General features: G+C 35.2%; 2 protein-coding genes across 9 annotated transcripts in view; one reads left to right on the top strand and one right to left on the bottom strand.

Annotated features, from left to right (window-relative positions):
- The window catches only part of LOC111043754 (lysine-specific demethylase 3A-like), a 307,135-nt gene extending 301,562 nt beyond the window's left edge, over positions 1-5,573 (top strand). For all 5 annotated transcript variants that reach the window (XM_039426923.1, XM_039426922.1, XM_039426925.1 and 2 more), the window contains 3 exons: positions 401-574; positions 1,237-2,541; positions 3,116-5,573. In XM_039426923.1, coding sequence (XP_039282857.1) covers positions 401-574; positions 1,237-2,541; positions 3,116-3,373 — 1,737 coding nt within the window. In that variant the 3' untranslated portion in view covers positions 3,374-5,573. The remainder of the gene's footprint in view (positions 1-400; positions 575-1,236; positions 2,542-3,115) is intronic.
- Positions 5,574-9,537: 3,964 nt separating this feature from the next.
- Positions 9,538-13,628, bottom strand: part of LOC111043762 (GTP-binding protein 2) — a 38,969-nt gene continuing 34,878 nt past the window's right edge. For all 4 annotated transcript variants that reach the window (XM_039426916.1, XM_022328807.2, XM_039426917.1 and 1 more), the window contains one exon: positions 9,538-13,228. In XM_039426916.1, the coding sequence (XP_039282850.1) occupies positions 12,968-13,228 (261 nt within the window). In that variant the 3' untranslated portion in view covers positions 9,538-12,967. The remainder of the gene's footprint in view (positions 13,229-13,628) is intronic.

Below are 13,628 nucleotides of genomic sequence, written 5' to 3'. Positions count from 1 at the left end.
CACTGTAGTATATTTTGTAACTTGACTCAGCATTCATGTAATCTTCTGCTCCAAATAATGTAAGAGTTTCTCCAAATAATCTCATCTATTTCATTTCTTCAAGCCACAAGAATGGTAAACGTTTGTGTCAATGAAAAAAGTTGCAATTAAAGATTTTTCAGCAATAATATTATTGATAACAGCTCTTCATGGATAAATGTAAAATAATGTATATACTTGGTTGATCAATAACTTTTAATATCATTAAATTATGTACATTTTGTTTGTTTATTCTTAAATGCTCAGAATGTAGTAACAAGTGTTCTGGGCAAGTGGCTGAAAAGACATGAACTGCTCTTTATTCCGAATGACTGGTTGTAGCAACTTTTGAGATATTAATTTTTATTTGTTCTGTTGGTAGGACCTTCTCAAGAACCTCCGGACAAAAGCAGAACCTGTCAATGGACAGATAAAACAAGAAAAACCGGAGAAAGATGAAGAGTCGGTCGAAGATAATGGCGGCGATAACAAAAAGACTGATCCCCTCAACTGGCTAGCAGATCTTGCGCTATCCAGTGAGGACAAAAAGCATGGCGTAAGTTCTTTTCTCGTTCATTTTCTATGGAATAATATTTATCTATTTACAACTTCCCCGCACTTCACAGTTTACTTGTAGATTTTTCAGCGAAAGATGGCTTCCGTACTTGTTATCTGAATTAGCATTTACACAGTAGATCCCCCATCCTCCTTAGTGAGAAATATTTGAACATTATTTATCACTTTTCAATACTTTAATTACGACATAGCAATCAGACTGCTATGTTGTAATTTAAATATTGAAAAGTGATCATTACAGGCAGCTCGTAATGGAAAGTGAAATTGAAGAGTTCATATTCATCTTGGAGTATTTTCTGTGGAATATGATGAATAATAGATACATAATATTTACATTTTAGGTTTCCTGTTCTCAATATTCTCCTTGAGCATTTCCAGTCTTTTTTTTAAAAGTGATATTACAGATTGTAAATGTGCGAATTTGATGAAAATATTCTAAGAACAAGAATAATAAATTGTAACAAGAGTGAAAATTGCAAATTAGTCTTGTCCCGTAGTTGTCTCAATTTTACTCACAACAATTGATTGAATCCATAACCTAAGATTGTTTAAATATCACAGTGGGCAGGTGAAATTCTCTAAATAATTGAATTGGTAATTTGAGATAATATTCAATTAGAATAATGTATTGTTGTTTTGCAGGATACGGGTAGTAGTGATAGTGACACAGAAGACGGCAACCACTCGACTCTGCGAGAGCTGCTCATCAGGGCACCATCGACCAAGGGGGGGCACAATGCCACGCCAGAGGAGAACAGCAGCAGCTCACCCGCCCCCGCCGCATCCGAGAACGGCACAACGCTGCCGCCAAATGCCAACGCTAATGCTAATGCAAAGGACGAGCTGACGTGGAAAAAGAAGAAGGAAATTAGTAAGGAGACTGATAGCAAGGCAGAGGTGAAGACAGAAAAGCTGGTGCACTATGTGAGTCGGTACACGGGAGCATCGAAGGGAGGATCGATGTCACTGCCACTGCGCATCATGACGCTGAGTGAGAGCTCCCTGTTTTACCCAGATGTGCCGCACCTCTGGCTGTGCGACGGAAAACTGCTGAGACTGCTCGACGCCGACAACCCCGGCAACTATTCCATCTTCCAGGACCAATGGAAGCGTGGCCAGCCAGTCATGGTCAGCGATGTCACCAAAAACATGGACATGTCTCTGTGGCATCCCGACGCTTTTGCCAAGGATTTTGGCGACGACAAGAACCACCTGGTCAACTGTTTGACCGGCAAAATAGTTCCTAACCAGCCGATGAGGAAATTTTGGGAAGGTTTTGACTCGTTGGCCAAACGGCTCAAGGACGAAAAGGGCCAGCCGATGGTTTTGAAGTTGAAAGACTGGCCGCCGACTGAGGACTTTGCCGAAATGTTACCGACCAGATTCAACGACCTGATGAAGGTACTGCCGCTTAAGGAGTACACGACGAGAGGCGGTCGCCTGAACCTGGCGTCCAGACTGCCCGAGTGCTTCGTGCGACCTGACCTGGGGCCCAAGATGTACACGGCGTACGGCTCGGCCGGCCAACACAAGGGCACTACCAACCTGCACCTGGACATCTCGGATGCCGTCAACGTGATGATCTATGTGAGCATTCCGGAGGACGCGTGCGAGGAGGACTACAACAAGGAGGCCCTGCGAGCCATCGACGAGGCCAGCTGCGATATCCTGACGCGCAGACGCGTGCGTGAGGCGGGCATCCTGCCAGGAGCCATCTGGCACATCTACCTGCCGCGCGACGCCGACAAGATCCGCGACTTCCTGAACAAGGTGGCACTGGAGCGCGGCGCCCGCCTCGAGCCCCACCACGACCCCATCCACGACCAGACTTGGTACATCGACACTGAGCTGCAGGTGCGCCTCTACCAGGAGTACAACGTGCAGGGATTCTCCATCGTACAGTGCCAGGGCGATGCCGTCTTCATTCCTGCCGGTGCTCCACATCAGGTAAATATTCTCAGTTTACATCTATTAATATGTCTTCAGACGGTCAATGCTTATTTAAATGGAGGACATAGAAGCTTATACTGAAACATTGATTCAAAGACTCATCGAATGATGTCCCTACACAATGGAGGATTGCTGAAATATTGCAATACCGTAAAAGGGAGCAAAGACAAGAAAAATACCATAGTATATTGGGATGATAATAATATATTTATTGAATAATACATCATATAGAATAATAAAGACAAATGACAAAAGTTGCTTTTGTACCAAGATAACAAATCGTAATAGTTATCTTTCTCATTTTCTCAATCACCTACTGCACTTTATCGTAATTATTATAAGTCTTCTCAGCATTTTCTACGATTATCTTGTTAAATTGAACATTGTTTTCAGAAATGATGACATGTTATAGAATTTTTCCCTATTGAAATGAAAACACAGCATGTTCTCTTTTTCTTGGATACGTCTTACAAAACTTGCAGCCTTCAATGTATCATCAATGTAAAGTATGTATAAAAAAAGTAAAGTTGTAGGTTGAATTGAATATAATTTTGAGTGGTGTTTGTTGTAGGTGAAGAACCTGCACAACTGCATCAAGGTGGCCGAGGACTTTGTGTCGCCGGAGAATGTGTCGCACTGCTTCCACCTGACGCAGGAGTTCCGCGAGCTGTCCGACACTCACTCGAACCACGAGGACAAACTGCAGATCAAGAACATCATGTACCACGCCGTCAAGGACTCGCTCGGTGTGCTGTCCACCCTCAAGACTGAACCATCCGCGAACGACGCCAACCCGCAGCCGCAGCCGCAGGCGACTGACGAGTCGTGATCCCAGTCCAACCTTTAGGCCAGCAATAGATATCTTTTCAATTTACTTACATTGCAATCTAATCTTTTCTGCTGTGTTAGAATATTTACGTCAACTAGCATCATATATCTTTTGAATTTACTTTCATTGGGATATGATATTTTACTGCTGTGATCTCTGATTTGTCATAAACAACCACCTTATTCCTTCTGACTTCATTCAGTAATACGTTACCGTATTAATAATTGAGAATTTTCTTACTATGTAGAATTATCAATTTTTTTATCTTTTATCCACCATGAAATGGATGTTATTCTAGTTGGTATTTCCTGTAATTCAGGAAATATTTGAGTCAGTTAAGGAAACTTCAGTTTAAAATGTAATGTAAACATTAAATGTAAACCGGAGAGTTCGGTCCCACAAGGTGTCAAACTATCAATGATACGATAACTGAAAAAAATTTCAAGAAAAATTGATTGATTAATTGAATGTAACCTGATCTTAAGTCTGTAGTTATAACTCATTTATTAAAAATCAACCAGATTATTCCAGACTTGGTCTCATTCAATAATAAATTATCATATTATAATTTGGTGGTATTCCATTGGAATATTGTCGGCAATAGCTTGTAAAATAGAAAAAAGAACTAGATTCATATCATTTTGAAGAAAAAATCAATTAAATTTATATTTATACTGGAATTTAGCAGATCGCAAAAAATTATTTGATTGCCTGTATTCCGACGAATATAATTTCAATCACTCAATGAATCATCATAATATAACTGTTTTATTTATTGATCAATATTGATATCAACATTTTTTAATGTTTATATTGGAAAATTTATGTCAAGTTTGTTTTATTTAGGGGCTCAACGCTGGCCTATCGGTCTAATTTAATACGGTAACTTGATCGGTAAAGTTTTTTGTTATTATAATCGTGACTACTACTTTTTTGTAAATAATTATTTTACCGTACTCTTTTGTAAGTATTATCGCTGTAAACTTCTTGTTATTAGATTTTTTACTGTTTGAATTCTATCAATTTATAAATCGGAAAAAATTATGTGAATATATACATATAGATGAGTAAGTGCGATTGATGATTATGTACAAGTAATATGTAAATTGAATAATGGATGTGGTTTGATGGCTAGAAGAATTGTTGATATACATTTTTCCTCATTGATGTGATTATAATACTGATTACAATTTGAATTAAAAATTATGTATATTGTTGAAAACAGTAAATAGAATTTTGTAAATACTTATAAGCTAAGATGTATCTATTGATAATAAAATATTATTACATTACTATTAAATATTACTTCTCAATGTTGTAATAAAACTTATGTAACAATGGTTCTTGTTGCAGCACCAAGTGATGCATAGCCTAAATGATTTTATTACTGTACAGTGTCTATTGTTTTTACTATCGCGTATTGCAACAATTTAATCGTTCAATTACTATAATTGTTAACAAATTCAACGATACATTCTCGCCAGCGGTTAGCTACCGCTTGTACGTCAGTGGATATTATAATTATTAATTTAACTTGCGTTTTGTAAATAGTGTACAAATTTAAAGAGAAGAATTGTAACTGAGCCTGCCCAACCGCGACTTTGCACTTTTTCTACAAAACAAGTTAGCTCTTATCGATAATTATTATCAATTATGATTATTATCATTATAATAGTGTTTTATTATAATCGAAGTGTTAATTTTCTCTTCCTTTTCGGTCTTTTAAATGATATCACTCAAATGTCGAACGAGCTCAATAATTATTGTAATAGACTTATTCTAATAATGTGATGTGAACTTGGCAAAGGGAGGGACAACAAACGATCTCAAATATTAACTGATTACGGAGTAGAATGTGCATTAGGTGTATTCAACATTTAAATCATAATTTCAAGAGAACAATTATGTTTTGCCATCTAGTTTCTCAAAACTTATCATTTCTCCAAGTTGGTACAGAACTGCAAAAGCTTCAGAAAATATTATTTATTTCCATTCCATTATCATTTTCGATCATAGGAAGATCACTATTGAGTTCGATTAATTTTTGGGCAAATCATGTTTCTGTGTAAGACTTACTTTGCCTATGGTGAGAAGATGATGTAAATTATTTGTAACGAAATTCTGTCCAAAATATTGAAGTTCTAAGGTTAAGTGAAGCTGTTGATTTTTAAATTGAATAAAGTGCCAATGTGGATAAGAATGCTCTTGTTCTGTTCTTCTGTTCCGCACTAAGAAAGTGGTAATGATTCTACTATGCTGCTCGATTATTGTTGTATATTGGTTAAATGTGAGCTCGTTCTTATCTCAACGATTTGTTAATAACTGTGAATGTTCCAATGCAATTGGACATATTGCTTCAAAAACTGGCAGCCATCAGATTATAGAAGATTTAGATAGGATCATGAAGTGGATCAAGTAGTATCAAACTCCTAACAACTTGAGGACTCTTCTTAAGATCTCATCTTTATTTTTTGGCCAATAATATAATCTATTTGGTTAATTTTTTGTCAGAAACCCTAAGAAGACCATAAGTAGAGTATGCAAGCTTCTACAACCAATGTTGCTGATGCTCACTTTCTCTGAGCAAGTTTTCAAGGGCGTGGATAGATCACCGAGTTGATCAGCGTTACATTGATTTTCTAACTTATTGTCAACGAGCAATTTATTAGAAGAAACGCTGGTAGCCTGGAACACTGCTGCTACCGCAGTTAGTTATACAGTTCAATTGTGTGGACAACAAAGATAAATTCAATTTAAGACAAATTTTTGACATGACTAATTGGATTTTCAGGTTTACAAATGATGAATAATAATTTTAGTCGATATCCATTAAATAAATTGGAATTTTAAATAATGGGAAAATAAATGGGAACTAAGTAAAGTTCGAAATGATACTTAGAATTTCTAAAGCACGAAATAGACGCTCAATATTATTGCACACAAAAAGTACCTTATCTTATCAGGCGACATATCTACTGAAATAAACACGTCAGATACTGCGCTCAGTGATTAGGTACACAATTGTACAATATTTATTTATTTACATTACAATATTGCGTCTATTCCGTGTTTAAAGGTTCAAGAATTCACAGGAGAGGCAAGAAAGAATGCAAATTTAAATTATGCTCAATTTTATCTATGTGAGAATTTTCAATTGTAAATTTCTAATTTACCAATGAGTCACTCAATAAGCAAGAAATACAAGTTTTTAATTTCGCAAGCTTTTGAAAAATTATTCGCTTATCATGAATTGTTTGGATGGGAGCAAGGTACCTGTAATACATTGGATGGGAGTGCTTCAATACTGACATAGGGGTATTATATTTCAATTTGTCTAGTCTAAGTACGATTGCACAAAAGCCGGTTGAATTTTAATCATTGTTAATTTCGCCGAGAACCAATCAGAAGCAGTCTTATAAAAAACGTCTTCTCTGATTAATTGATTAGCAGCCTTTATTAAAGACCTAGGAAGGCGAAGTTAGGGCGCAGCCGGCCCTCTCTTACACTTGACCCTGATTGGTTCTCGTGAAATTAATCACGGTTAAAATTTAACCGGCTTTTGTGCAACCGGCACAAAGACGTTATGAGTCACGTCACTAGGCGGCAGGCTCACTTCAGCAGCAAGCAATTTTAGTGCACGGCTACACGAGAATTTTCTTCTACCCTATGATAGGTAAGTTGTATTAACTCGTCTGGAACCACTTTTTTGATTAAAAAGTACCATGTAGTGCAGATTTAAGGAAGGCGCACACAGATCGTCATCGGACGGACGGCACGCATCGGATGATTAGATTTGAGGCATTGTTTTCAATTAGTGCGCATTCCTATCCGCATCGTATAGGTATGCGCACTCCAATTGAAAACAATGCATCAAATCTAATCGTCCGATGCGTGCCGTCCGTCCGATGTCGATCTGTGTGCGCCTACCTTTAGAGTACAGCACGGTAGCATAACTTTTTCTAATGACTCCTCTTGTCCTTCATCTCTACCAGTCTCATCCAATTCAATTTTCTTATCTCATACACAAACTTATATAATTTTTAAAGAGAAAATTGTATTGAAAAAATAATAATTCAACTCTAATTAAATAGAAAATTATGTTCTACAATTATTATGTAGGCTATTTACGTTGTGACAAAGTAAAGATTCTTAGGTACCATGAAGGGCTTCCCTTCTGAGATAGACAGTACACTATATGATTTTGGAATGCCCTGATGAGCTGAGAAGGAAGATTCATGGTTTGAGAAGAACGGATTTTTCTTCAAGGGTTACGGGCTTATTCAGTTTTAGCCTCCCTCCAATAAATTTAGGGCAGCAAAAATGGTATTGTGATGAAAAGTGATACTAGGAACCTTTATACTTGTGTGAGTTGAATTAATGATAGTGTCATGATTAAATACTATTAAAATAAACGTTTTCTAGTAATGCCAATAAGTTAAGAGATGTACTAGAACCAATGTAATAAGAAAGTCCTTTTTCGAAGTAGAGAGATGGAACATTGAAGAAACAGTAAATTTTCTTTGGAAATTATTTACTAAGAAAAAGGTGAGAATAATGTATTCTGTTCAACAACTGGATTTGACGGAAATGCAGGAAACTGAAAAACTAACAACCACATACGGTATTTATAATTTTTTATTAGATTCCAAAATATATAGTTTTACACTTATTAACATTGAAAAATGGTGTAATACATGAACAATATCACAAATTTCACAACGTAGAAATTTGCCAATCAAATTAATGAATACCACAATGAGACCCATTTCTTGATAATTAAACACATAATTGAGAGTTTTCAAAACATACCGGTGAGGTAAAAATTGTAGATTTTTCATTCCAATAGTAACTAAACTTCATTGGTTTGTGAATTTACTGTACTGAAAACAATATATAAAATTTTAACAGAATCAAAATGATAACTGTGCCTCTTAGGCTAGCTTCACACGCATTCGGTTTCGTTCGGTTCGGTTCGTTACCGAAAACGAATGAAGCTTTCATACCTGACATGTTTTAATTCGTACGGTTCTAATTGGGTAGGTATTTTCTTTTTAAACGCAGCTGTGTTTAGATTTTCACAGTTCATGATGGCATATTTAAATATAACAGCTGGTGTTAAATTGTAAGATGTTATTTCTTGAACAACAACATTTTACGTTAATTGAAAATTGTGAATTTTTTGAATAATTTATTTTTTATTATGTCAATTTTGGATGTTCAGAGAGATTATTTTTTAAATTGAAAATTTGTTCCTTGTTTTCACACATGGTATATAAACTTCATCTCTTCTCTCCATTGATGAAATCATGTAATATTCGTGGAAAAATAAAAATTCTCCCTGAGTTTTAATGTATATCTTTCATATTTTTTTAGCAAACTATTCATAGAGAGAAAAATGTTCCTGTAAACTAACAGAAATTAATTGGCCATATGATTTTGACTTGGAAAATTTTGAAACAAATAATCACGCTATAAGGTTGAAATAAAAACAAAAAAAGCAAGCGTGTGTAAAAGACTTTGCTTTTTCCTGTTTCCCTAGCAACGAATTCGAATATGATGAAACCTACTCGTGTCGAGGGGGCGTTCGGTGCTATTCGGTACCGAATTCAAACCGAATCATCGTTTCACACTTATCGGAATTTGCCGAAAACGAAACGAACCGAACCGAAAGAGTGTGAAAGTAGCAACGAATTGAAACCTGATGGAATTTATTAGTCAAGTGGGCGTTCGGTTCTATGCGGTTTCTATTCGGTACCGAATTCAAACCGAATTACCGTTTCACACTTATCGGAATTTGCCGAAAACAAACCAAAAACGAAACGAACCGAATGAGTCTGAAACTAGCCTTATGAAATGAGATTTTATGAGACTTAGCTTCGATACTATTCCTTCTCTCCAGCTTCTCTGCATGAAATGTAGATCTAGGCCTATACAAATTTTGTAGTGTTGATCTTTCATCTTATGAATAAAGATGAAAAAGTAGCCTTAGCACATCACCTCCATTAATAATTTATATAAACAAATTCAGTCTATGCCTTTCATTGATAATACACTACTTTTTGTCATTATCACATCATTCGTGTTCGCTGATAGTCTGATGGTATTCGGAATAAATATATATATAATATTTTACGTTTATAATTATAATAGTCACAGCGATAAAGTGCCCTCGGAGAGCAAACTTGTCTCTTGTTTACGGAAGAGTCAAAATTGTGAAAAATGATCCAAGAATAAGTGCTCATTCCTATAATAATAATGACATCTTCATAATGAGTGCTACTCATGTAAGAATTGTAATAGTCACTTAACCATTGAATTATATTGTATAAAATCACTTGACTTGTATTAACGTAGTGTGGCTCTAGCATTAAGTAGTTTAAAGGAGCGATCAATAATAGGCAAGTATGAAAGTTTATCTGGCTACTTACAAATACTGGATGATAAATATAGTAATAAAAATAACTTAATTTTATCTGAATTTAATTTGATATTTGACTTGAAAATTTCAACGTAAAATTTTATCTGAAATAAATATAATGCAATATGTAATTGAATATTGATGCTCGTGATCCTATTGACAGTGTTTGTGCCACTTTCCAAAGAGTAAATTCAAGTGATGTTCATAATAGATACTAATTCATTAACTTATAGACAATAGAAGTCAGGTAATTACTCTGTGAGATCAGAGAACGCTTTGTCGCAGTAAATATATTTCCAGTTGGAAATTTAGACGGATCTTGATAATCATCGAGTTTCATTATTCGAATATTGAATTTTATATTTCGATTGGATCGACGTTAAGGTTATAGTCTCAAATAAATTTATATTATCCAACAATATATAAAAATTATATAAATGATACACAAAATATTCAATGTACTGAAGATATTTCTAGACTGTTGGAAATTCAAGTAGAAGAATTGAAAATTTACATCTAAAATTTATAAAATCTTACTTTACAAGAGTTTTAATTATCTTCCATTAAATCGACACTCAACTCAAATGAGCTTTATATAGATTAATATATCAATGACTAGCAAATTATTGCAACAACGGAAACAACTATTATTTCATTAGTGTTGAGCTTGTCATAATTTCAAAATAAGAGTTCTTCAATTTCATATTCCACCACAAATTGATTATTATTCACTTGTAACTTGAAATTAATGACGACTATGAGGTAAAAAATATTGTAATAGTGACATAATATACAAATGACAATTTGTAATGATGGTGGCTCATCACTAGAAAAGTCATTACTCCCTAGATTATGGGCTATCCAATCCGATCCAGACACTTTCTCATAGCGTGCCGACTATATTAATTTCATGTTACGTTATTTAAAGGGAATTTATTAATACTCTAGCCTATTTTTTAAAAAAGTCTGAGGGCACCTTGAAGTGGTTTAGACTTAATATACAATATATATTTACAATGAAATGAGATTTGGCTTTTTGAACAAAGCATGTAGTATATCATTTCTCTGCCGATTGTTCATTGAAATAAGTTTATCTTATAGAAACTACCGTACTATAGTTATAAGATAGTGCGAGCAGAGAAAAGAGTATATGTTAATCCAATAATGGTAATACTTTACGAGTGTACACCTTACATCAAGTTTAAAATCTAATGGCGATTAATAATAAAATAATATGTGAGGTTCTAGAAAAATAATTATGGAGCGTTTTAATAACACATGAACGAGTGATCAATGAGAATTTGTTCACTCTTCCAAGTAGTAACAATAAAGTTTCAATGCAGCACAATTCTCAAACTATGATTCACTATTTTAAATGTGAATCAACTAGATACAACTTTATTTGTTTTTTTCCAACATAGCTCTCAGTATCCACCACAACAAATTTGTAGCTTCAGCTACGAACACAATACATTCCAAATGAAAAAGTATTTTTGATGGAAATTAATTATTTGTAAATTTGAAAAAAAGAAACACAGCCTCTTTGCTTACCCTTGAATATATATTGGCAAGAACGGCATTGGTGGATCGTCTTGCTTTTGAATTTTGACAAATAGAAAAAGCGTCAAAAGGATGAAAAATTTGGCCAGTACTTAATATTTGTGGAGTCGTATTTATAGAAGTTTTTTGCCTAACAACCAGTTTTTGATTAGATCTTATAGGCAACGAAACCTTGAATGCTCAAGACTAAACTCTTTGCGAATCGTTCATAAATACGGTTCTTTGAATAACAGTTCACATACACGTACATTTAAATCATTAAAAAATAAAACATTAAACTACCAGAATCCGAAAGCCAAATTAATATTCATGAAGGTTATTTATTCGATAGTACGACTCATTTAACTAGCTTTCCAGAAATCTTCAACCATACAATTTACTAGAGTCACTTTTCCTAAGCAAGTTTCATAAATACATACAAGATTGAGAATCATGTTTTTTGTTCAATTTAGCGAGTTATACTTTGAAAATTGCACTGCATAAATCCACTTTAACAGGAAAAATATTACATCGAACAGTCTAAAAGATAAAATCACATTAGTCGATCTATGTACAAGTAAGGTACAAAATAAGTGTCTTTGAGTTTAGATAGAGGGTTGGTAGGTAGAGATGATTCAGTCACGAGATTAGGTGTGATAGTGAAGAGTTCAGGTCAGTCCTGCACACATATTAATTATAAAGACCCTATTACACATCGATATCGAACAGTCGCTATCTAGTATCAGAGATAGTTGATCATGATGATTACAGATCATCATATAAAGTCGAATATTTGTCTCGAATATATGATCAAAGTTGGAGTAATGAATTTGCGATTACAATTTTGATTCATGTTTATGTTTGAGATTGTAATTATTTATATGAAGTTGTTTAGATTAAATGGGCAAAGTCCAGACTGTGATTTGAACTGAAGAAACAATAACAAAATTTTATCAATTGTGAGAGTGAACAGAATTCTGTACTACGCTTTTCTCCGACAACATCTATAGCTGCGTACAGACTTACACGACACGAACATTTCACTTTTAATCAGCTAATGCCTATTATATATGTTTCTGTACAAATACATATATAATGAGAATAGCTGATGAAAAGTGAAATGCGCGTGTTCGTAGCGTATAAGCCTGTACGCACCTTAAGGTATTACATATCATCTGTAGAACCAGTCCAAATATGTAGTACAATCAAATAAATGCGGATAGAAAGTGATTACAGGAAAAATAGGAAACCATACAACTCTATAAGTGTCATTTTTATTACGTTGGTATCAAGTATCAGACCTTGATACAAATATTGTTTGAAATAGTTTTGTTTCTTCAGATTGGATTCTATGGGTTTGCAGACTTGACCCCTAATGAGATCGGACTCTTCAAAGTCGATGAATGATAAGCATACTACATAATTATGACTGTGTATATGATGCCTCCTTAAGGGGAACTTTACATCATACGTACAATGTATAATTATAAATCGTTCTTTGAACGTTTCATGATGTTTATCAAGATCATAGATATTTGAACGTTTGAAGTGAAGAAAAATTTGACAGTCCTACACGGGTCTAATAGGGAAGGGATGGAAGTTGATATCTATATCTCGTGACTGTGTTGAGTGAGTGTTTAAGCATCGTGGAAAACTTGAGTGACCTTGCCGATGCCCTTGGTGCGTCCGTCGCGGAAGAGCAGCCTGGCACCGACCCGCACAAACTCCGGATGACGCACGAAGCGGAAGAGGACGGACGCCTGCTGGTTGGTGTGGATGCCACTGGTGGCCATGATGCCCTCCATGACCGCCGTCTGCCGCACGTTGCCAATGTGCACCGTCGTCTGGAAGCCCGGGTAGATGGTCCCCGTCGAGTGGAACAGCACGCTCACCGTTGCCTGCGTCCAATTTATTAGTTAATTAGTAATTAACACATTTTTATGTAGTTATTACAAAATATAGATTAATTTATTGATGGGAAGTAATTAAACATATTGATTATTGACCAACATGTATTTAAATCATATATATTTATTTATAAAGTTCGATTTATGAAGGGTAAAAAAAACAGGTGGTTGGGTCATGTGGAGAGGATGACTGCGAGCAGATATTGTGATGCGGGAAAAGCTCCACAAAAGGAAACAAAGAGGGAGACCCAGAAAAATATGGCTGGATAAAGTGTTGAATGATGTAAGGAGTTTGGGAGTGGGGGGATGGAGAGGCATAGTCAACGATAGAGATAGAGATACGTGGAGCTTGATAATTGCGGAGGCCAAGACTCACCATGGGCTGCAGGTT

Source organism: Nilaparvata lugens, chromosome 4, assembly GCF_014356525.2.
Source record: "Nilaparvata lugens isolate BPH chromosome 4, ASM1435652v1, whole genome shotgun sequence".
Lineage (NCBI taxonomy): Eukaryota > Metazoa > Arthropoda > Insecta > Hemiptera > Delphacidae > Nilaparvata > Nilaparvata lugens.
Note: the sequence above shows the minus strand (reverse complement) of the source record. Positions and strands in the feature narration are given on the sequence as shown.